The sequence below is a fragment of the Elgaria multicarinata genome, chromosome 5, assembly GCF_023053635.1.
Source record: "Elgaria multicarinata webbii isolate HBS135686 ecotype San Diego chromosome 5, rElgMul1.1.pri, whole genome shotgun sequence".
Classification (NCBI taxonomy): Eukaryota; Metazoa; Chordata; class Lepidosauria; order Squamata; family Anguidae; genus Elgaria; species Elgaria multicarinata.
The window spans coordinates 97,122,626-97,148,798 of record NC_086175.1 but is presented as its reverse complement, the minus strand read 5'-3'; the positions used below and the strand labels follow the sequence as shown (position 1 = coordinate 97,148,798).

The 26,173-nt window shown below is 39.4% G+C and overlaps 1 protein-coding gene across 4 annotated transcripts in view; it reads left to right on the top strand.

The window, feature by feature from the left end:
* Positions 1–25,687, top strand: part of ALCAM (activated leukocyte cell adhesion molecule) — a 165,307-nt gene extending 139,620 nt beyond the window's left edge. For 2 of the 4 annotated variants that reach the window (XM_063126860.1, XM_063126861.1), the window contains exons 13-17: positions 4,471–4,509; positions 6,076–6,193; positions 10,156–10,212; positions 20,085–20,199; positions 23,438–25,687. In XM_063126860.1, coding sequence (XP_062982930.1) covers positions 4,471–4,509; positions 6,076–6,193; positions 10,156–10,212; positions 20,085–20,172 — 302 coding nt within the window. In that variant the 3' untranslated portion in view covers positions 20,173–20,199; positions 23,438–25,687. Of the gene's footprint in view, positions 1–275; positions 991–4,470; positions 4,510–6,075; positions 6,194–10,155; positions 10,213–20,084; positions 20,200–23,437 lie in introns of those variants that run through there. The other 2 variants (XM_063126862.1, XM_063126863.1) reach the window with 2 other exon arrangements.
* The last annotated feature ends 486 nt before the right edge of the window (positions 25,688–26,173 follow it).

The window sequence follows — 26,173 nt, the reverse complement described above, 5'->3', positions numbered from 1 at the left end:
AACGGTTTCATGTACATGTTAAACAGCATGGGGGACAAGACCGACCCCTGCGGAACCCCATACTGGAGAGTCCACGGGGCCGAGCAATGTCCCCCAAGCACCACCTTCTGGAGCCGACTTGCCAAGTAGGAGCGGAACCACTGCAATGCAGTGCCCCCCACTCCCAACTCAGCCAGACGTTCCAGAAGGATACCATGGTCGATGGTATCAAAAGCCGCTGAGAGATCAAGGAGAATCAACAGAGTCACGCTCCCCCTGTCTTTCTCCCGACATAGGTCATCATACAGGGCGACCAAGGCTGTTTCCAAACTGGCCTGAAACCCGACTGAAATGGATACAGATAATCAGTCTCATCCAAGAGTGTCTGGAGCTGGCCCGCTCAAGGACCTTGCCCAGGAATGGAACATTTGCTACCGGCCTGTAGTTACTAAGATTTTCCGGGTCCAAGGAAGTTTTCTTCAGGAGTGGTCTCACTACCGCCTCTTTCAGACGGTCTGGGACCACTCCCTCTCGTAGAGAGGCATTAATCACCTCCTTGGCCCAGCCGGCTGTTCCATCCCTACTAGCTTTTATTAGCCAAGAGGGGCAAGGATCCAGTACAGAGGTGGTCACGCGGACCTGTCCAAGCACCTTGTCAACAACCTCGAGCTGTACCAACTGAAACTGATCCAAGAAAACTGGACAAGACTGTCACTGGACAAGACCATCACTGTTATTACTCTCTCATGTGTAGCTCTGTGCTGGAATGTTGTTTACAAGTTGCTTCATTGTCCTCACATAGACATGGAGATGGGACAAACGTACACTTAGCTACTCATTTCTCAGGACTGTTGCCATGGTAAAAGCTGATACTTGTTCCTTTTTCTGGGACATGCCCAGAAATGCAAATAACTTTGGCTACACTAACACATTTCTGTCTGTTGTTTCCATGCAAAAGAAACCCAAAATAAATCCAGGGTTTTGTAACTATGTTGGTTTTTCATGCCGCATTCTCTTGTATCGTCATTATTTTTTTTTAAAAAAAACTTGTAGTCTGTTATCTTTTATGCAAGAACAATCCCACCAGTGGTTGGGTGGGAGGGTGGGGGGAGAGAGATCTAAAGCTGGAGGAATTGCTTTATCCAAAGCCCTGCCAGGCTTTGGTTGGCAGGATGAAAAGGAGAGAAGAATGGAGTTTTTCTTTTTTCCCCCTTTCAGTTTTTCTTTTTTTTATTGTTACAATTTCCCTCCCACTGGTTGCTATGGGAGGGAAATTATGTGCGCCAAGGCCGGTGTGCATTGCCGCCAGATCTGGGTGGCATGGTGGTGAAAAAGGAGGGCTATGGATCGCGAGGATACAAGTTCTTCCCTGATCTACCATGACACACCCACAGAATGGCCCCTTTTTGCCTCTGCCAACTTTAGACCTTTGACAGGGAGAGGCAAGGGCACAGAAGTTTCCACAGCAGCTGAGAGGAGGGTTACAGGATCAAAACTCCTCATCCATAGAGGGGGAGAGGTAAAACATCCTATGGCCCCCAGAATGCCCTCTCAGGGACCATTGGATTGCTCCCCAAAGAAATGTTTTAATTAAATTTAACCACTCAAGACATTTCTTTATTTAGGATTCAGCTATCTGCTCTATAAATCTGGACAGATCTATCAAACACTTCCCTTCCATCATGTTCAGTATGCCTGAGTATACACCTGTTGCTGAGAAACGTGGGCAGGAAGGTGCTGTTGCACTCATGTGCTGCTGGTCGGTTTCCCATAGGCAACTGGTTGGCCACTGTGTGAAAAGAACGCTGGATTAGATGGACCCTTTATCTGAGTCAGCATGGCTCTTCTTATGGTCTGTAATTTGGATTATCTGACTGACAATTTACCATTCAGAAATAAATTCCAGTGAGTTCAATGGAGTGCATGACAAGGTAGTGCATGTAGGATTGTAGCCTTAATGCATTAGCAGAGCTGAGTGGAGATAATGCTACCTCGAGCATGGCTAGATGGGACGATATCCTGGTGATCATTCCAGGATCATCCCTGTGCGTCCACATGACGCACAGGGGATCCCAGGAGAAGGGAGGGACGATCCCTCCCTTGGCCCGGGATATCGCTCTACCATTAAATTCTGATTCTTCCGCGGTCTCAGGATGATCCCAAGACCACAGAACCTGTGGTCCGCAGTCCCATTTTTGTCCCGACTCCTTGTGAGTAACCATGAGGAACCAGGGCATGGGGCTCCTCAAGAGCTCTGTGCTCATTGGGGGTGGGGAGTGGGAGCGTTGTTGTTGTTGTTTTTTAAAAAAACTTAGATTTTCCGCAGGAGTGCTCCTGCACTCTTTTCTGATGAAAAACAAAGAACAAAATGGCAGGTGCAAAGTCCTCTTCCTTCCGGGACGTCACGCACACATGTAGACAAAGGATATGATCTTGCGATCATAAAATTGTGAGATCATACCCCTCCACCCCCCTCGTCTAGACATGCCCCTCACTGCTGTAGCAGATCGTCTTTTAATCTAGAATGTAAGGTTCCAAATGGCCTTTATAGCAATATACTGAGATGTCACATTTTTAATTTTAAAACTGCAACTAAGACTTCATTCCTATGCATGTTTTTACAGTTTAAAAAGTCCTACCATTTCCAGCATTCCACTGCCACCATGGATGGCAATACATTTAGGGCACAATCCTATGCATGGCTGCTGGGGAATACTGGGAATTGTAGGACTTTTTTCTGTCTAAACATGCATAGGATTATGCACTTAGTAGCTCTTAAAGTTGTAGATGGGATAGTTTATGTTCTCTGAATGATAATGATCAGTCCACCTCACTTCTCATATTCAGTGCATGTAATCATGTGAGATTTTCTTTTTTGGACTGGAAAGAAGTGTGCAAATAGAAAACCAAATATTATCAAAACCGCAATTTGGCAATCACACTAATACAGAATGAGTGGTGGCTTTCCAAAACAAAGGTATCAGATGACCATGAGCAGTTGTATTAAGCCACTCTCTTCTCCCCAGGTGCTTCCAGATGAGGATTTTAGTGTATCTTCACCCTGCCTCATTCTGGAATTGTATTGGGGATCCAGTCAATGTCTTCTACTTGTAACCCTCCCATATTTTTCCACCAGTTGTCATTGTTTCGTCTATGGCAGAAAATTTGTTAAGAAAGAAAAGTCAGAATAGCTACAAAATGCATTCTGATTCTTAGCGTAGGAGCTGTCCATCTGGAAGCACCCCAGCCCCATTCCCGTCTTTAAGACATCCATGTACATAAGTGACCTTTTGAACTGACCTTGTGTGAAATGTGGAACACAGGTATTTAGGAGCCATTCATGTGCAAGGTATTTCCACAACAATGGTGAAAGTGGCATCTTTTCATGACATACCCACATACCCACAAGTCATCTTACATGACAAATGCAGCAAATCCTGACCACCAGGGGGGAAGGAGAACCGTGCTGTGGTGAATCCCATGCTGCTGTTTGCTGCCTTAAAAGAGAAAGAAAGAAAGAAAGAAAGAAAGAAAGAAAGAAAGAAAGAAAGAAAGAAAGAAAGAACTATATATGCACTCTGGATTCCCAACACAGTTTGGGCATGAAAACAGAATTATATTGGTTGACCGTAATTACATCATAAAAAATATACAACAGGTGCCTATAACACACAACCACATTCCACAAGGAAATCACAATAGCAATGAATGCTGTTTGGTGAATTGCCTGTTTCCCATATAAAAATCTTGCACTTTGAATGCTTTGAATATGTGATACTACTTCAACTGAACTATACATTTTATGGAAGATGTGAAGATTGGACATGAGAAATAAGTGTACAGTTACTGCACAATAAGCAGGTTACCTAGGCAGACTAATCCTTGTCTATTCAAAGGATGAGCTCATCCTATTACAAAGTCTCTGCTGGTAAGCTTTATTTTCTGAAATTAGATAGAGTACCCCTGTATATCCCCAGATTTAGGAATTGCATCATTTACTCGGGCTGCAGATCTATCCTACCAGATTCGCAGTGGGCTTGTAGGGGCGATCCCAATGAATTGTGTGGTGCCCTTCTCAGTCTGATTATTGACTCCAGCACACACATTGATCAAGGGATGTTTGCCTGAATTCACCCAAGGGTGCTAAAGTTTAATCAACTCGCTGTCTGCAATAATAAAGTGATGAAAACTCAGCATGCAGTACAGTGTAACACATAAATACTTCTTCTGACTAAGCATTTATGAGATTAAACTTGTCATTTTTGGAATAAAGCTCTTTCATATGATACATTATAGATATAAAGTAAGGATTGCTGCCTAAAAAAATAAGATTAATCATTTTGTTGTGTGGCTGATGCTGCATTAAGTATGAACACTTCTGGCTCAGCTGAAAAATAGATCATTTTATTGTTAAATATCATAGCAGATTAGAAGTTGTGAAGGTGACTTTCATATATCAACAGCTTTAAAAAAAAACACATTTCTTTTCAGTAAGTTTCCGAGAACCTGATGAACCAGAAGAAAAAAATGGTAAGTATATAAAAAATAGTCCAAAACTTATTTAGCATGATTAGATAAAAAAATGTTTTATTCATTTTTCCAGCCTTCCTCATCCTTAGAATATAGATAGAAAACTAAATAAATGAAATTGATCTTTAGATTAGGCTATCTCCTATTTATTTATTTATTTATTTATAAAAATAAAGCATTAAAATATAAAAAATACAGGGATAGTTCTAGACTAAGTAATACTTAGACTAAAGTTTCTTAATTTATGTCCCATTGATTTCAGTGGATCTACTCTAAGTATGACTAAGTCTGGATCCATCCCCTAGTATATAAAACAGGTAAACAAAGAAAGTTGCATTTATGGAAGAATATCAGTTCTTCAATGAATTTATATTATTACTGGTCTTGAACTAAAAATGAATGGTGTGATATATTTAAGAATAAGGCTGTAAATCTCAAGTCATTTTCTCCAAAAGCAATTAATATAAGCTCATTTGTCACCTAGTTCTAGAGTAAGGAGCATAGCCAGGTTGCCCAGGTGTCAAACTACATATGACTTTAAAGATGTAGTTAGCAACTATTTTTTTTCTTTATTCAAAACTAAGCACAGGAACCCAGTCCACATTAGGACCTTAGCATGGGGACCTAGGGCATTTAGCCCTTTACCCCTTGCTGTGGTCCCAGTCAGGAAGGGGGTATAGCTCTGTGGAAGAGCACATGCTTTACATGGAAAAGTCCAATTTAATCCATGGCATCTTCAGGTAGGTCTAGGAGTGCGTCCTGCCTGAAACCTAGAGAGCCACTGCCAGTAAGTGTCGACAATACTGAGCTAAATGGACCAGCAATCTGACTCAGTATAAGGGGGCGTCCTGTGCTCCTTTCACGAACTTGCAGCTAGAATTTGTATTGCCAAAAAATCTATTCATGGTTAGTACCATGGAAGAAACAATAATGATGATTTGTCATGTTAGGAAGAGAACTAGGACCACATCCTCCTAAACACATCAAGATTCATCCAGTAGCAGAAGCATTCAGTAAAGAATATCTATGGAAGCCAATACAGTAAGATTTAATTCTAAATAGAAATGGGTGCTTATACAGGAAATGGGTGCTTATACAGTTCTTAGACTGCAGAGACTTAGTTCGTAGTCTGGTAAATCCTCAGAAGTGATCTCTTTGCCATCCTGCTGATGTAAATGAGACTACAGCCATGGCTCATTGGTAGCACACCTGCTTTGCATGCAGAAGGTCCCATGTTCTCCAGGTAGTGCAGGAACAACTCCTGCCTGAAACCCTGGGACCAGCTGTCAGTCAGTGTCGACCACACTGGGCTAGATGGGCCAATGGTCTGACTCAATATAAGGCAGCTTCCTATGTTCCTGAACAAAGCAACTATGGAGGAAATGGTTTTAGGATTGCAGCCAGTTAAATCAGTGTCAGCGCCTTTAAATGTGCATGTTATCACAACATTCTGCTTTGATTAAAATTCTAATTTAGGAATACTTTGGGATATGTATAATATGTAGTCAGTTTTCCATACTTTGTTTGATCAAGACATTCCATTATCCTTTTCTTCTTTTGTTTTAGATGGTAATAGGGAAAGTGTTAATGACCAGGCAAAACTAATAGTGGGAATCGTGGTTGGTCTTCTTCTAGCTGCTTTGGTTGCTGGTGTTGCTTACTGGTTATACATGAAGAAATCAAAGTAAGACTTCATTGATAAAATTCTTAACATTTTATAGTTATAAAAGATTCTCTCTCTCTCTCTCTCTCTCCCCAAATTTGCTTTATGTATCATTCTGCAAATACAGATAGGAATAGGAATATGATCATCTCATCAAGGCCTCATGTGTATTTATTTATTTAAAACATTTTCATATTGCCCTTCATCAAAATAAATTCATGACAGTTTGCAAGGTTAAAAACTTACAAATACTTAATGCCACAGATAAAAGATGAGTCAGCAGATAAAGAAGCAGTCAAAAATAATTTAAAATATGTAAAAAGGACTTTAAAATTTTCATATTATACATACTTCTTGGGATTTTACCTCTGAGTAGACATGCATAGGATTGTGCTGTAAAAGACTGAACAAATAGAAATACCTCTGCCATCTAAAAGAAAGCAATATTAGCATCAAGCAATCAGTCTGTGTTGAAGGCCTTCCATAGTCAGAGTGCCACTGCTGAAAATGCCCACTCTCTAATTGCCGCTCACTTCGATTCTGACAAGGAAGACACATGGAGAAGGGCATCACTGGCAGATGACCTAAAGGCACAGGCACATTGGTATGGACGTAGGCTTTTCTCCAGGTTCCTTGGTCCCAAGCTGTTTAGGGCTAACATGCACATTGAACTTTCATGTAAAATGAAGAAGTGCACTTGGGAATACTGGGGTGGAGAAAGTTGGGATGTAGACTCAACCATCTGCACCCCAGTCTGGGGTTGTGACAGAATTCACCATATTAGCCAATAGATTTTGAGAACCAAGTCAGCTCCAGAGTTCACATGAACTTGGTTTTCAGCTGCAAAGCCTTTCCTTTGGTTCTGTTTCTTGGTCATGACGGAGTATGAGGGAATGTTGGGAAGTAACGTATCAGTAAATACAAGCAGATACTGTTCCTTCTTTAAAGAATTGATAAATAAAAATAAGGAGGGATTTTTGTATTACATTATTTACACTATTGCAGTTCTCTCTCAATAACCTGAAACATCATGATTAAATAGACTAGTAAGTTTAATTTTTAAGTGACTGTTAGAATGATTTAGATAACTAGGCTAGTGATGTAATGATTGCAATTAATTCGTGATAGCCTGGTCATTTGCAACTTTCATCACACAATGACATGCATCATATCTCTTAAGAATAATAATTGTCAATGAGAATTCCCGAGGCCTGCAATTAATCATAACATGAATTAGTTGTTATCCTGTTGCCTAATCCATCCTTAGTGGAGCCTGAATGCACATGAAATCACTAGAGGTACCATCTGCACAGCAAGCAAAGCTAGTCCCCCAGCTAAAAATGAATGAGCAGATAACTCGTTGTTCATATACTTTCTCTATAGGAACATGATATATTAAAAGAGTGTTATATTTAGGTGACTACAGAGATGTGTAGTAGAATTTATTGTGATTGTACTTGTATTTCACAAACATAGTGTGAGAACATCTGTTTGGGAGGTTAATATTTAATGTATCGTGTTATAAGCTCTCATAGTAGAATGTGCTCTATCTTCTTGCTTATTTGTAAACCATCTTCCTCTGTAGGTTCAGTTTTGATATTATGAAGTGCTCTCACTTACTGTAAGTAAGTGAACAGTTAATCCTTAAAACATCCTAACTAGAGGGACTTTTTAATTAGGTTTAATTTAATTAATTTTTAGTTATTGTCAGAATCAATGGTACGCCCTAACCCAAGCCTGCCTCAGTTTCCAGTGTCTTTCCTTTTAGCGTCATCATCAGTAAGAAAATGGTTTTTTAAAACATCAACAACTGGAATTTCTCTAGCCCAATTATTCAAGTAAATTTAATACAATGTGACTAGCCTTGCTCTGGGCACTCCTCTGCCAGAGGTACTGCCTGGAAAGCTGTAAGGATTTTGGATCTTCCTGCAGAGAGCACTTCTCTGAAAGCTGCTTTCCGCAGTTGTTTACTATGGATTTTCTTGTGGGTGAACTCCATCGATTGTGGGAACCTTGGCTTGGCTTGGCTTGGCTTGGCAGGGATCCGCTGCATCTCCGTGCCTTTGGATCTGGCCACTGAGGACAAACAGTTCATGTTAGACCTCCCTGCCACTCAATTATTTCTTCACCTTAGGGTGACCGTATGGAGAGGAGGACAGGGCTCCACAGTTGTATTGAAAGGGGAATTTCAGCAGGTATCATTTGTATCCATGCAGCACCTGGTGAAATTCCCTCTCCATCACAACATTTAAAGTTGCAGGAACCCTGCCCTCTTTTGTATCTGGTCACTCTAGTATAGCTCTTTCAGCTTTAACTGTTGTGATGAAGAGGGGATTTCACCATGCATACAAATGACACCTGCTGAAATTCCCTTTTCGATACATTTATTTATTTATTTATTTATTTATTACATTTTTATACCGCCCAATAGCCGAAGCTCCCTGGGCGGTTCACAAACAATTTCGATACAATTGTTAAAGATGCAGGAGCCCTGTCCTTTTCATATGGCCACCCTATCTTTTATTCATATCTTTATACTTTACTCCCCCTCCACTCTTGAGAATTTCTTACTGCTGGCAACATGACACCAGTCCATCAGCTGAGTGTATCATGAAGAGCAGAGTGTAATTGAGGGAGGCTGTCTCTAATTAAGTTGCTAATTCCTGACATTCGCTTCATAAATGAGCACCAAGCTGCCTTTTTAGCCCTCTTCCTAGTACAAATGTCGGTAGAATCAAAAGGGGAGTATGATCATGAGTCTTTAGAGCAAAGCCTACACAGGAACAAGCATGGTCTGTCCATGCAATTTATGTTTTAGGTGGTTGGGCTATTCATTCTCTCTCTCTCTCTCTCTCTCTCTCTCTCTCTCTCTCTCTCTCTCACACACACACACACACACACACACACACACACACACACACACACACACACACACATTTTCTAGGACATAGAGAGAATGGTAGGAATGACCCAAGTTGCTGTTTGTGGAGGATGGAAAAACTCTAGCATGATGGCATCATATTGCACATTGTGTTTTGGTTACACCTTATGACGGAGATGTTGGTCAGTACCTGCCATGCAACTCAGCATAACTTGTAGTTTAGGTTGTATTGTCTCAGTCTCTTCTGATCCATTTAGTTTAGGGAATGTTCCTAAAATCCAGTGCTTTGTATATTGCTTCAGAACCTGCTGTGATGTTCCCAACACTCACAGCAGCCAAGATGTCCTGGTTACTAAAGTTACTCAGGTATTTTTTAGATAGTCACCCAGATAGCCATTCTCCATTCTTTTCCCTCTTCCGAAATTCCTTTTTTTAAAATATCTGAAAATTGTCAGCTTGGTAACCTGCTGTCTTCCTTCATTTGGGTTCCTTAAGTGTAGGGATATAATTCTGTGCCTCATTACAACTGTCCAAGGAATAGTGGTTCAAGCAGTAGAAGCTCACTGTATTCCTATTGCTGAGATAGTTTCCAGAGCTCTAGAACATTTAGCATTTGTACATCCCCTAGCTAACTGTAACAAACTCTAAAAATACCAAAGAATGTTGTCAGTGGTTGAAACTAATATGAAAAGAGGACCAGTTGGTTTATTTTCAAAGATGCTTAAAGCAGATAATGAGGCTAACACAGCTTAAACAGATTACGATGGGAACTGAGTGAAATTATTTGTTGTTAAATTATAGATAATTACTATACCTGTCAGTTCTGAATAAAACCTAATCAGTTGAATTACCACTGCAGGCAATCTTCTATTTTCAGCATGAATTTGTCTCTTAGTATAAATCATTGTTGCTGCTTTAAGTGCAAACAGTGGGAGCATATTTAACAAAATGAGAATTTCACAAGAAAGGGAAATGCTGTCCTTTTTTAAAATCCTTCCTGATACGTTGCCCAGCCACACATTTTGGTATCCACATAGAACGCACCCCCCTTAAACAGTTTTGATCAATTGAAAAATTATTCACATAATCTCTGTCCCCAAAGGGATGTCAACGGAGAGTCTGAGAAGGAAGCAGCACAGAACATTCAAACCCTCCCGAGGCAAGAAAGTTACTTCTTTATGTGTGTTGTGGTTTGTAGAATCTCTATTGTCTTGTCATACCCCTGTAGCAAGAAGTAGGAAACAGTGTGATTTCTTTCTCCCTTCAAAATGTTTGTTTTTTATGGTATTATAAAATGACTGCACTAAGATTAATGCTTTGTAAATGAAGCTGACCCAAGGCAAGTGTGACTGTCTAGACGCTGCTTGGCTACTGCCTGCATAGGGAATTTCATCATATTCTAAGGGTCATACCTTATTTGAACTATTGACTTGCAACTTAGCAACCTTTTAAATAGCACACACACACACACACACACACACACACACACACACACACAGAAGGGATAGACCTTAAGTATCATATTCAAACAGAATCACTTAACATAGATTTGTGTATGCCCCCATCTTTTGGTTTCAGAGTCCCCACAGCCTATTATGAGTTAAGAAACAATGAAAAAGGCCATTTTGAATAATATTTGTTTCAGTTAAACAGTAAAAAGAACATGTTTCAATGAATAACTCTAAAAATATGAGTATCCATTTAGGGCCCTAAATCAAGTTGTTGCCGTATGCTTTAGAAATGCACAATTTGAATTCAACATTTTATCCACCCTTTAACTGTAAGGGGTTGGAAGTAGGTTACATTAGGACAGGAGTTCATTCAAGTGATTTCTGGAATGTAAAAAGTCCTGCAGCTTGGCTGAAAATTGGAACTGCAGTTATTTTTAGGATGAAATGCCCAGAAAATCCTTGGAGCCAGCATCCTTAATAATTTTGAGTTAATTGCTAATTTCTCACTAAAAGGAATTTGTCATTATACAATTAACAAAAAAAGCTCTCACTTCCCAGTATTGTTGTGACTAACTTAGAAAAATTAAACATTTTGGCTTATATATTTCATATACGTGTTTATCCAATATAATGTTCATCTGTTTTCCAGTGCACTTTTATTTATTTATTGCATTTTCCAGTGCACATTTATTTATTTATTTATTTATTTATTACATTCCTTGCACAGAACTAAACCACACATACGATCTCCCAAGCAATCTCCAATCCAGGCTCTAATTAAACTCAGATCTGTTTAATTGGAGCATGGTTGCTATATTGTGTGCCTTCATGTCATTTCTGAGCCTAGTTAACTTTTCTTCTTTTGATGTAATTGTTGGATGGGCTTGTTTTTAATGTTTAGGCATTTCTTCCATATTGAAAACTTCAACTACAGTCCTAATCAGTACTTACCTGGAAAGGAGGTTAGTTGAAAGCAATGGGACATATCTCCAAATAAATGTATTTACCATTAGGGAGTAAAGAAAGAGAGAGAGGAGGACTATCACATTTCAACTATTTGGAGAGACAAAAATGAGATTATTAGGTCCTGGAATCATAAATTTCTGGTTAGTAATATTATAATTCTCCCAGACAGATAGCACTATTAATAATGTCTCATATAAGAAACCTTGATACAAATTTTAGAGCTGGGACAAAAGTAGCTGAAATTAAAACGTTGTGATTTTTCAGGGAGAAGTAAATTTGACTCCCTTAACAGATGGCAGTTTGGCGGGTCAGGGAAATTCGGCAGTAGAGGAAAAATGTGCCATGCAGCAGGGAAACTCTTTCAGCTGCTTATTTCCACCCTGCCAGAACTCTCCTGGAAAGACAATTGAGGTAGTTACATCAAGTATCATTCCAGGAGCAGGTGGGAGGTGGCAAGTGGTAGCCCAAGAAGAGTTCCTCTGCTCTTACTATTACTGCAAACTGCCCTCTCAGCCCAAACAAAGAAAAATAACCTTAAGAAAAATAATCTTAAATAATAAAATAAATGAAGCCACCACAGCCACAGTAAGCATGGATCCCTGCAGACATTGCTTGACATGCCACCCCTGAAATAGGCAAAAAGGCCCTTCCAAATTCACCTTGTACAGACATATTTTTCTATCATAAAACCAGTGAATGGCAAGAAAGCTTTTCTGAAAATTCTTGTAACAACATAGAAAACAAGAAAAATAGGCATAAGCTTGTAAACTTTCATCTACACATTAATGCAGCCAAATTACATAGTCAGGGATAGATTATTTTCTGTTTTAGGCACTTTATCTTGGAAAGTAAGTAGCAATTGCTGCAAAGGTCAAACAAGTTGCAGTATACAAAATAGAATAAAATAAATAAACGAAAGACTCCCTAGTGCTATGATCATACAAAGGGCTAATTTCTTAGGCCTCATCATATATTCGATTAATATCCTTGGGGACTTGTTTATCTCTGTTATTATGACTCATTTTTCTGTCTAACAAATCTCCTTAATCCGGATCTTTTAGTATTAGTAAGAAACAGAAACAGTTAAAAGTTAACATAAATGTGCCATTGCTCTAGCAAAGGAAGGTGTGAACCTACTGCCTCTGTATTATACTTACGTGCCCATGATGCTGCCATTTGTTCCCTTCCTTGTCCTTTTCAATCAGTCTTGCCCTCTCTGTAATATCTCTTTGGTGTCATCTCCTTGGAGATGTATGAGGGGGGCGGGGGGGTTGTAAGTCAAAATGACCTTTTCAGTATGTAATTCTGATTGGTAAATTTAAGATTCCTGCAGTTGGTCCCTGCTTACTATTACAGAGCTGCTTCTTTTTGTATTATGAAGTAATGCATACTGATGAGCGTTTACACAAATTAGGCAACTTCTGTTAGTTTTGGATTAGACGAACATGTATTTGTTTGTAAAGAGCATATTTATTTATTTAATAGCCGAAGCTGACTGCGCAGTTCAGAACTATTAAACCCATAAAATACAATATAAAATATGATATTACCTTTTAAAAGTTTAAAACTATGGTATAAAATAACAATAATAACAAAATAGAGCCTAGCAGTAATGCAAAGATTTAAAATGCATTACCAGATTTAAAACAAAAACTGAACACTAAAAGGCCTAGAAAAACAAAGAAGTCTTCCCCTAGCGCCAAAAAGAGCACAATGTAGATGCCAGCTGAGTCTCTCTGATAAGCTCATTCCACAAACAGGGTTCTGGGCAGGTGCATATGGGAGGTCAGATAACCTGGCCCCAGGCTGTTTATGGCTTTGCTTATTAATACCAGCTCTTTGAATTGGAACCAGAAATGGACTGGCAGCCAATGCATATGGGAAAGTACTGACATGATATGATCTCGTTGCCCTCTGTCGGACAAGCTGAAGTTTCCAGACCATTTTGAAAGGCAGCCCCATGTATAATACATTGCAGTTATCCAAAAAATATGTCATCAGAGCATGGATAACTGTAGCTATGCTATATCTAATCCAGATAATGATGTTGTTGGTATGTCAGCCTAAACTGATTTAAAAAATGTGCTCCATGCCAGCAAGTCCACCTTTGCCTCTCTAGTGACAATGTTTGATCCAAGAGCATCCCCAAACCATGAAGCTGATAGAGAGATAGAGCTGAGTGTCATCCGCATATTGCTGACAACTCAGTCCATATCTCCTGAGAACCATCTTCAGCAGTTTCATGTAGATGTTGAAAAGCATGGGGACAGAGCAAGAATCTCCCGGCACCACCTTCTGAAATTGACCATCCATCTAGGAGTGGAACCACTGCAGTGCAGTACCTCCAACTCCCAGCCCAGATATTCTATTCAGAAGGATACTATGGTTGATGGTATTGAAAGCCACTGTGAGGTCCAATACAATCAACAGAGTTGCACTCCTCCTGTCCATCTCGCAAAGGGCAACCAAGTCAGTTTCTGTTCCAAAACCAGGCCTGAAGCGCAATTGATAATCAGTTTCACTACCTGGAATTGGCCAGCAACTACCCACTCAAGCACCTTGCCCAGGAAGGGGATATTAGCAACTAGTCTATAGTTATTAACACCTTCTGGGTCCATGTTAAGCTTTTTCATGAATAGCCTAATAACTTCCTCCTTTAAAGTGGCTGGCACCACTCCCTCTCTCAAGGAGAGTTGACAACCTCCTGGACCCAGCCAAACTTCTGTTTCCTATTAGATGTAATAAACCATGACAGGACATCAACCAGACTTGACCAAGCAAGCACTTTGTCCACAGCCTGAAACTTATCCAATAAAACTGAACCAGATGGGGCTCTGGCCATGTTTATTAATGGAACTTACTTAACTGTGGTGGCCAAGTCATGATAAATGTGATTGACTTAACTTGTCACAGCGTACTACTAAGGTTTCCACCATCTCTCACTGGCCCTGATTGCAAAAGGCCATGGGTCACTCAGGAAAGTCCCACTGGACAACACTGAGTAGATGCAGTGCTGGTGGAAAAGAACTCCCTTTTTGCCATTCCTCCACCTACATTCTAACCATCTACCCTCTTGCTTAATTGTCCTTAGCTCAGGTGTATACCAAGGAGCTGCCTGGGATCTGTTCAGAGGAAGGAGGTGCTGGGGAACAATTGTGTCAACTGCCCTAGTCATCTATGCATTCTACAGAGCAAACTGGGCTGTGATAGGACCTTGCAGATGGGAAAGGCTGCCAGGAGTCTAAACCTCAATAGGAAATTATCTGCCCATGACAAGGGGATAGATGTTAATTCCCCACCTTCAGATCAACATCCTGTCCTGTCATTTCCTGTCCAATTAAAAAACCAAATCAAATGTATGTCCTTTTACATGTGTTGGGGCAATGACAGGTTGGTACAGCCCCATGGTTATCATGGTGGCCATGAAGTCCTCAGCCACCCCACATCTGATGGCCTCAAAAGGAAAGTTGAGATCCCCCAGAATCATCAACACTGGAATCTTCAACACCAAGTCTGAGACCACCTCCATTAACTTAGGCAGGGAGACTGATTGTTAGCGGGTGGGCAGTATACCAACAGAATCCTGCCTTTGGTACCCAATATAAGATAAAAACATTCAGGATCAGCACCCAAATGGACAAATGAGATCACAGGAAAAACAACCTCAGGTTGGTGTTGGTGCTGCACCAAATACTCAGGAGGGCACAGCAGGGAGAGACTAACCCCTCCCAGCTCCCCCATCCAGGTCTCAGTAATCTCACATGAGATTGGCCCTCTCATCTGCAATTAAATTGTGAATGATGGAGATTTTATTTTGGCCTGACCTGGCATTATGCAACAGCAGCACCAAAACAAGGCAAACTGGTAGAGCAGCCAGAAACCATCTGGTTGGGAGAAGAACCAGAAGATGGGTTCATCCCTGAGTGCAGGACACGGAATAATAGGTTCAAGTTACAGGAAGCCAGATTCTGGCTGGACATCAGGAAAAACCTCCTGACTATTAGAGCAGTATGACAATGGAACCAATTACCTAGGGAGGTTGTGGGCTCTCCCACACTAGAGGCCTTCAAGAGGCAGCTGGACAACCATCTGTCAGGTATGCTTTAAGGTAGATTCCTGCATTGAGCAGGGGGTTGGACCTGATGGCCTTGTAGGTCCCTTCCACCTCTACTATTCTATGATTCTGTGGATGGGCATAAGGTGTCTAACCTGCCCTTCTCGTCGGATGGCCTGCTAATCCCCCAATGCCATACCTTCCCCTATCTATAACCACACATATGGGGGAATCTCGATCCCACCAAGGCTATCCAGTGAATTTCCCAGGCATGTTAAAATTTCAGTTTAAAGTAGTTATGGCTGCAAACTTAAAGACTTAAAGAGCAAGCATATCAAGTGAGCATTCACAGGCAGAAACTTAGCATAGCGGAAATGTATCCATTGTGCATTTACAACAACAGTTTATTGCTTATTATCCAGTCAGGCCATGCACATACAGACACATAATAAAATACTCCTCATGCCAGAGGTAATACCAAAATACAAAGTGTTAATAAATGGCTAACAAGAGCAAGTTAAAACATCTTGTAATCCTGGACAATACTTGCTGACATATTATATTAATAAGTTTAGTCTTTTATGGCTGCCAGTGACTTTAGTTTCTCCAGAGCCCATTTGACAAATTTGGCAGTCCTATATGACGTGCAATAATCTGTACAAGCCAATAGTGATAGAGTTATGCTTACAGAGGAGATATAATTGAACCCAACCACTGTGCATTTACTTTTGCTTCACTTCCTCCATTTCATATATTCAGTTCTCTGCCATGTTATTGGAACCTCACAGCAAAACTACTTTAGTATAATCCTAAAAAGTTGCATGATTGCTATTGGGGATGACAAGGTAATGGCACTTAGGGAAATAGTTAAATTTGCAGAAACAGAAACCTTAATACAGTAATAACAACAGATTAGAGAGAATATAGTTTAATAACAAATACAATCTATTCTTTGAAAGTTAAGAAATGTATAAAGGAGAATGCACATTGGCCAATATAATATCCCATTACAAGCACAGGATAGGTGTGGCTCCATTTTCCAACAAGTGGACTCCAAAGTTTTGCATGAGAAGAAAATGGAAGGGATAGACAAGAAATAGGCAAAATCACCAAATAACACATGGAGTTAAAAACCACATGCTTTGAATGAATTACCACATCAAATGAAATAGAAATGCCTCCCCCATTGCCTTGCAGAAGGTGATGTGCTGAAATGCATTGGGCATGTTGTATCTTCTAATCAACATTTCCATTCTGAGCATCATTTTTGAGGCTTTTCCTCTTTTGAATTTGCAGTTCTCCATATGATTTTACTCAATATAATGCAATGTCAGTACCACCTGTAACAGAAGGATGAGTTGAGGAATGATTGGTGGAGTTAGTGTCAATTGAGAAAGTAAGGACAGAGACAGTTAGTGAGAGGTCAGGCAGTGAGAGGGATCATGGGAAAATGTTAGAGTTAGTTAAGAGAGCAATCTGATGGCCGCTAAGCATTGGGTGGGGTGACATAGGATAGCTCAGATTCCTGGATCCATACTCCAATTTCAGACTCAGGAGTCCAAGCTCCCCTCCCCTCGCAACTGGTGCAGAGAGAACCAAACTGGCTAGCTCTCTGAGGTCACAACAGCGACCTGGGAGAAGAGGGGAAGGGGGTGGTTCTCTAGGCTGGGAGGGGAGGGGACGAGCAATCCCCAGCCTGCCCCAGCCTCTTCTCTCCACCTCTGCAGTGTGGGAGAAGCGCAGAAGTGATCATATAGGATGCCTATCAACCTGAGTTTGGAGACTGACAGGCATCCAGAGAGGATTGAGCCCTACATTAGTTAGTGAGACGACACAGCTGGTGCTAAGGATAGACATTAGAGGGGCATCAGTGGTGTTAGGTTAGGTTTTTAGACATAACCATTATTTATTATTCTTTGTCATATGAATACCTAATCTGAATGCTATGTTCCATAAATAAATATATGTTTAATGGTGTAACTACTTCTAAGTTGGTATATCTCACCACACTTTGTGGCACTGATATACAAAGTTAAATATATAAAAGCGAGGCTCTTACTGCTCTCTGTAAATCATGGCAGTGGATTAAGTTCGAGGGTATTAGGGAAATCTGGATTCAGTGCAACAGTTTAGTGACTTATCTAGCGGTCTTCAAGGGCTAGGGCCTTACAGGGGCCCCCTGAATACATCAAAAACTTTGCCTTTATCATGAGTAAATGGCACTTTCCAAGAAAAGCATGCCAGTCTTTTCTGATATCTAAGATCCTGGAAGTTTATATTTTGTTTCCCATTTGCTGTGCTCCTTATATGCACGATGCCCCTTATGCATAAAGAGGCTGTAATGGCTAATGTAATCCTTAATTTTAAGGGAGACCCTTGATACATGACAAGGGATGCTGCAAAACACATAATAACAGGACTCAGGTGTTCGAGATTTTCTCCATAGTTGTCTGAAATTAGCCCCTGCTCCTGTCACTCCACTAGTTGCTAAGATCACACACACACACCCCAGTCCTGTTGTTTCCTGCATCCATTGAAAACAGTTTTGCTTCTTCATTTTTGTGCTGATTTAGCCTATGTAGTAAGAGCACCATGGAGAACATACAAAGCACAATAACTACTACCTATTCCATTATCACAGTTCCATTTCACTATGCCAAGGAAAACGCAGAAACTGCCTATCAGCAGGAACATGATGATGTAAGAAGGTGCCACTTTGCCCATTTTTTCTTCTCTACACAGTGAAGGCAGCACACAGAAATAGAATCAGCACAAAAGTGAACTCATGAAGCCATCATTTTCTGGCTACCTCCTTGTCTATTCTTGGGAGTGTTGAAATGCCTGATATAAATTCTGCTGTTTTAACCTTACATCAAAAATGTACAGCAGTTTTCCATTTCCCCAAAACGGAGCTCCAGTAAGCCCTGGAAATCTTCATAGCATGTCTGTGTATGATCTTCTGCATCACTGCTCTGCTGCACTATACATGTGGAAAGTCAAGTCCTTTCAGCACTCTTACCTCAGGGCCATACTGAGCATAGACATAAACTTCTCGCCACTCTTTTTTTTTTCCTGCAAAAGAAGTGTGCATGTGTTAAGCTTCCTTTGACACAAGGGATTGCATTTGTATCACTTATATGGATTTGCGCATTTACATTTTAAAGCCGAAGTCTTTAAAATGTTATCACACTAATACAGGAGTCTTTCACCTTGGCAGACTGTGAAAGCTTCTCCTCCATGTAATGAAAACTTTAGTATGGTATTATGTTAAGCTACTCAATGCCTTCACTCAATTAATACGTTTGTCTTTATAGAAAAGTGAACCTTCTGGTTTCAATGAGTCACACTTCCTTTTCTCATCACCACTCCTGAGCATTCAGGGCATTTCAAACATAGGTGCTTGTGCGTGTCAGGCACACTGAATCACACATCTGCAGGCCAGAAGGTGATCCCTGTTATGACTACCTTCAGGAAGAATGTAGAGAAGATGTGAACTGTAGTTCCGAGTGTCAGCACAAGGCTGAAATGCTTTGGAAGCATCTGATCTATCCTTCAGGAAAGGAAACACTACCAGAGTAAATGATTTGTGGTGTAGTGGAGAGGGGGAAAAGGAGTTAGAGGCTGAAGGTTGCTAAACCCCCAAAATTTATGTATTTATTTATTTAAAACATTTGTATCCTGCCCTGCATCATTAAGATTTCAGGGAGGCGTACAGATAAAAGCATACAGTATAAAACAATAAATATACACAGCTAAAAACAAATTAAACCATGAACCAAGTTAAAACAATATGTAATTTAAAAACAATAATTCAAATTGCCTGGGGTGACAGCAGTAGAGGATCCCTAACTGCACAATCCTGTGTATGTTTACCCAAAAGTAAGTGACATTGAATTCAATCAAACTTACTTGCTAATATATATAATAAGGGGGAAGCTAAGAGCATTAGAAAGCAACTTATGCATGTTTGGTCTTAGAGGAGGGGTAGCCCACAGTACCAATAGCTGGGGCCAGTACCAGCAGGCACATGAAGCCTCATAACGATACTAGTATGTGAACTGAGCTGTTCCAAGAAGTTGCCATTCATGACAAATAGAAATCCAAAACATCTATTTTTTGTACACAAGCTACTCTAGGAAAGCATGCATGTTCTTTTAAACGCTGCTTCATAATTTCTCATTCATTAACATCTTCAGCTGTATGGTTTAGACTTCATTAATCTTAATGTAAAAGGAGTGGTTACCATATTGATTAAAATGTCCATTTCAGCACGTTGGTGTTAACAATAACACCATCTTCAAGGAAATGCAAATAAAACCTTGTTTGGGAATTTTTGCAGAAATGCACATTCTTATAGCCAGCATAATTCAGTCATGTGTACATTTATAAATAAGGGCAAGATACATTTCAAACTCAGTTGTCACTAAGTATACACAATGTTATTGCAGGGTTCACTACATTGAGGTCTTACAAATGTGATAGTAGCTGAACTGTAAGAATCTATTCTTGCAAAGGAAAAAATGTTGTGCATTGACCCAAATGGTGTTGTTCCCATTTTAGATCAGCCTCAAAACATGTAGATAAAGATCTTGGGAATATAGAAGAAAATAAGAAGTTAGAAGAGAACAACCACAAATCAGAAGCTTGAGAGAAAACTAGTCAGTCACCATTCCAGGTATGTGTGAATAACTTTATAATGTATTCTCCCTGTCCTCAGTAAAACCAAAATGCTTTTTCGTTTCTGCACTGTTTAATTGGACAATGAGCTTCTACTATATATTTACATCAAGATGAACCAAATTTATCTGACCAGATACAAAAGAGGGCAGGGCTCCTGCAGCTTTAACTGTTGTGATGAAGAGGGAATTTCACCAGGGGCTGCATGCATACAAATAACACCTGCTGAAATTCCCTTCTCTATACAACTGTTAAAGATACAGGAGCCCCATCCTCTCTTTCCATATGGTCACCCTAATCTGTTCATTTGGAAAACCTTCTGCAGCCCTTTAAATTGCTTGTTGTGGCCTTCTGTGGTTGGAAATGAGAACTGTGCTCTAAGAATACCTATTATATTTGGAGAACAAACTATTACCTGACCACAAGACAAACTATTAGACCAACACTGTCCCTGTGTTAGACATCCTGAGACTGACCTGGTTAGAACCCTTTAAATATATTAGCAACACAGTATTCACTAAAGTAACGCAAACAGTAATGGCGTACTAAACAACGTGTAAGAAGTGTGCCTCTTTTGATTGAGCCAGAAATTTAAATCCAAAACAGGTAACTCTACCGACTTCCAGCGACTGCAATTCGTCTCTGTGTCTTCATAGAGAAGTTGTACAGTTTTATTCTTTGGACTTTTTCTTTCCTGGGAAAGGTTAAATATTTAGCCATGAAGCCTTACGTGTAGGGGAGTCCTGCTTCAGATTAGTAAACTTGACTCAATCATACATTGGGTTCATTCTGATTTGACAATTCATGCCACTATGAGAAGGCTTACTTTCCCTTCAGAAGCTGCTTTCAATGTCCATCTTCAAAGAGACAAAGTAAGAATGGGTTTTTATCCATACTAAAATCACTTCAGAAGTCACTTCAGGTGGAGGACCAGAGCTCTTTAAGCACTGAGGAGCAATTTGCCTTTGGGACCAAGGCAGAGAGAACCAGGAATTCAGGAAAAGCAGAAGGCAGCCAGGGCTTAGGAAAGCCTCAATACTAGAAGTACTCAGTACTGAGTGACTCATTACTTTCTCTTTGGGTCTCATTTTTAATTCTTTCTATAAAATGATCCCAACCATGGACCCAGTTGGCATACTGCTGCTCACTGGTTCTGTGTCTCACTGACTCTTTCTGGCCCCACAGTAACCAGCCCAGCACTCTATTCACCCTTTTACTTCACTGCTGCCACCATGTATCCCCGTACCTTACCTCAGATACTTTAAGAATCCAATCCAGTTTATGAAACAAAATAACTTTTATTTAACAGTAAGTAAATTCATGCAGTTTCTCAATCTTGTGGTTTCATTCGTTGCAATACTTGTTTGTTACAATACAGTAAGTAGACCATATATCCTTGTCTACTCTACCCACTAATCAAATCTATCTCCTCCTGTTCCGATTTTTCTCCTGTTCTAAACCCCTTCAGCAGACAAACCCAGATTCTCTCACTCTGTAAACTCTCAACTCAACTCCCAACTGCTTCCAACTGCTAACTGCTGCACACTTGGATCTCACAACCAATCAGCATCCACTCCAACATTCCATGCATTCACTCCCCATCAACAGATTTAACCACTTACAAACCAAAGTCCAAACAGCATGTACAGCATAAATAAATAGCAATAAACAGTAAAATCTCCCTTTGCTTTTCTGATGTCCCCTTGGAGCCGATGGGGACTATAATTTGGCTATAATTATATTTGGAGTGGGATTAGGACTCCCCCCCACCCTATAATTTAAGCACTTGTGGAAGATGTGACATTGTCCAGAACAGAATCTAAGATTCAGGATGGGTACTAAAGCAAAAGGAGGTAATTTTTAAAAGGGCAATATAGGCCTAATCTGCACCAAACAGGATATAGCACTATGTAAGTGGTATGAAAGTGGTACATAAAAGGCAGGAGCCACACCAAGCAGGATATAGTGGTATGAAAGTGGTATATGGTATGTGTCAATGGGCCCCAACAGTTGTCAGTGCACTTCAGTACCACTATAAAGCAGTAGTGTGACTCCTGCCTTTTATGTACCACTTTCATAGTGCAATATCCTGCTTGGTGTATATTAGGCCACTGTCTCTACTTGTGAAGGGCACAAGATTGTAGCTACTGTTCTCAACAAATTTATTGTAGCCTTTTAAAATGCAACATAACATAGCTCTTTGAAAAGTCAGTTCAGAGATCCAAACAGTTAATGATTTTTGATAGGTATTTCCATCATTTCCTGAAAAAAATATGTGCAGGGTGTTGCTCTTCACTATTATATTTTGCCTGTTTGTTCCTGGTTTTGTATTTTGTTTTTTAAGTGGTGTACATTATTATTATTATTATTATTATTATTATTATTATTATTATTATTATTATTATTAATTTATATAGCACCATCAATGTACATGGTGCTGTACAGAGTAAAACAATAAAATAGCAAAACCCTACTGCATAGGCTTACATTCTAATAAAATCATAATAAAACAATAAGAAGGGGAAGAGAATGCACCAAACAGGCACAGGGTAGAGTAAAACTAACAGTATAAAAGTCAGAACAAAATCAAGTTTTAAAAGCTTTAGAAAAAAGAAAAGTTTTTAGCTGAGCTTTAAAAGCTGCGATTGAACTTGTAGTTCTCAAATGTTCTGGAAGAGCGTTCCAGGCGTAAGGGGCAGCCGAAGAAAATGGACGAAGCCGAGCAAGGGAAGTGGAGACCCTTGGGCAGGTGAGAAACATGACATCAGAGGAGCGAAGAGCACGAGCGGGGCAATAGTGTGAGATGAGAGAGGAAAGATAGGAAGGAGCTGGACAGTGAAAAGCTTTGTAGGTCAACAGGAGAAGTTTATATTGGATTCTGGAGTGAATTGGAAGCCAATGAAGAGATTTCAGAAGTGGAGTAACATGGTCAGAGCGGTGAGCCAAGAAGATGATCTTAGCAGCAGAGTGGTGAACAGAAACCAACAAACTGATGTGAGAAGAGGGAAGGCCAGTGAGAAGAAGGCCCACTTCGCTCTGAAACACATGAAACTCCTGATTTAAAACCATTAGAATATACCACCATTAGTTAACTCACTAATGATAACCCCGGAGCTATTTCCTTTGGTTAGTTACATGTCATCTTAGGTGGACCAAAATTAACAGTCGCACCATACTCTTGTATCATCATCATACTGCTGGATCATTTTGGCTGACCTTGTTTTTCTCGTTTTCAGAGGATAAGCATTGACCAACTGAAGCATGAACATGGATTGTATTTAAGATATATATGAAGACGTGATGGCTATTCATGGTTCAAGTATTACACAGACCATTCTCTCAAGTTTTCAAAGGAATTTACACTGTTATCTCAAGCTTACAAAAGTATCAGCAAAACTAATTTTGGCAGCAGCCGTGATAATAGGTCACAAATTTGTGTTCTGTTTGAATATATATTTTTTTTGTAAATGTCTGCACTGAAGATTTCTTTTGGTTTGCCTTTATGTAAATTTTTTACGTAGCTATTTTTATACACTGTAAGGCTTTGTTCTGGGAGTCGCTGGTAATCTGATGTATAGTGTAATGTTTTTATTTCCATTGGTTTTCGCACCCTTTAAAGGAGGTACATTTCTAATTCTGATTGCTATCAGTAAAGCTCCTACTTTGCACAGCAAGTATTTAATTTATAAGATTGCCTTATGGGAAAATGAGACACTTCTTTCTCTGTTTTTCAAACACTACTGAAGAAAAAGGGGGAAATGCATCTGTAAAAAAAATATGAAAAAGATAACTAACCAGTTTATAAAATAATGAAAACCTGATCACCTATAAAGGACATGTATATAATTGCCAAAAGAAGAATCAGGTAGTAAGCAAGATTCATGTTGTCATGTACACAGATGTCTACTAATAAGTCTTTTTTAGACAGGAAAATCTTTTTATTGATAGCATTCTGGAAAACTAATTGTTCTTGCAGTTCCATGATATATAGTGTGAATGACTGGAATTAAGAATTAGTTCTGAAATATTTTTGTTATCCACTGCCTTAAAAATTATCTTTCTGTTTAATTTTTAAAAAAATAATAATCAGTCAGAATTGGAGGTTTGGTGTTTGGTTTTTTTTAAAGTGATCATATCAAAGCTGCATTTTTCCACAAAATAGAATATATATTTTTGTGTGTGTGCGTTTTTGTTAACTACACTACAGATATTGCACCTTGAAATAATTTTAGTGTTTTTAACTGGTACATAATTTATCAAGGAGTACATGAAATTGTAACAATGAAATGAAATCTATGTATCTTTAGTTACATTCAAGATTGTAACTTTATAAACCTGTTTTATGCTTGAGAATTTTTTTAGAAAGTTAGCATAAAAAGAAACATTTGGATAGATCAGGGCAAATAGGCAGCAGTATTAAGCAATGTTTCCTCTTAGCAGAAGACTAGCATCTGGGAGAATGTAGTAGATAATTTTGATAATGGCAGGAAGATGTTACTAAACTAAGCTTCAGGTTTCTGTTTACAGATTTACGAGCCAGGGAAACAGGAAGATTCTGAAGATTGTGGGACGGTTAAGTAGAAGGAAAATGAGATGGAAATTAGGAAATGTATTTTGCCACTTAGGGGAGAAAAAACACTGTTGTAAATTTGTAAAATGTTGAATGTCTGGGCAGTAGTGACTGATGTCTTAAATAAAAGCTTCCTGTAGTGTATTGGCATGGATTAAATACATGAAATGTCCTATAAATTCAATACTGTATAAAATATTACAGAAGAATCCTGTTAAAAGTCCTCTCAGCATTGGTTAAGGCTTTATTTGGCAAGGGAACAAAATTAATCTTGGTCAATGTTTAAACCAAAGTTAAAAGGGGGATAAAACCAAAGTCTTTTGTTTTGCATGGCTAAGCCATTTATGATCTTTGTAAATACTGTGATTTTTCTTTTTCTCCTTTCTTTTTTTTAGAATTTTGTTTAAAAAAATTCTAAAAATTTTAAAGCACCTGTTTTCCAAAATAAAATGTGAACACACACAAAAAAAGGTTATATACAATTTGTTTTGGTGTGAAGACAACACTGCTTATAAAGAGAAAATTCAGTTGATGTGAGTAAAGGGAAGGGAAAAAAGATTTCCAGTGTAACGAAATGTCTTTGAATTATATGAAATATAAGCATACAAGGAATATATAACCATTAAGGAAAGGAACTCTTCTGGTCTGTAAAAGGAACAATCCACACAACTGACGAGACCTGAACCAAGAGTGGAGACCATAAATGAAAGTGCTTAACTTCCCGCATCCAGTATCATCATGAGAAAGGAATAAAAACACTCAGCTTTTGAAGTTCTACTGATCATCCAATGTAATTCTCGGGGGTGTTTTCTTCACTGTTCAGAGTTCACATCAGACATGTTTCAGGAATCAACAGTACAAATTAATCATTGCCATTCATGCCTGAAAGACAATAAAAGTGAAGTATGTTTTCACATTCCTGTCTGACATTTCAGTTCAAGGGGAATATTTGTATAAATGTGAAACTTCTCAGTCATTATAATACCATGCATCGTGGTCATGCAAATGTTTTTGCATATGCATAATTTCAGTCAAATTGGTTTGACTCCTGCAAAACAGAATGCCTTCATGTAATTCATTGATCATCCTGTCAGATAGGGGACAAATTTCTCTCCCAATGAACAATGTAGGAAAATATAAACTATTAAAAGAAAGGGTGCTGGGTCCCCTTAGAGGCCGACCATTTTGTTATGTCTTGAGCTTTCACAGGCAGTAGTCTGTTTCATCAGCTGCATGAAATGAACTGAGAATTGTAGATAGGATTGCATACACATAGCTTTGAAAATAAATACATAATGGGGATTAATTTCCTCTAAACAATGGCTCCTTTTCAGGAGTTAAGAAACTTCTGAGTTCACTGGTACATTGTGTTCACAACTCAGTTTTATCCATGTCTACCAGG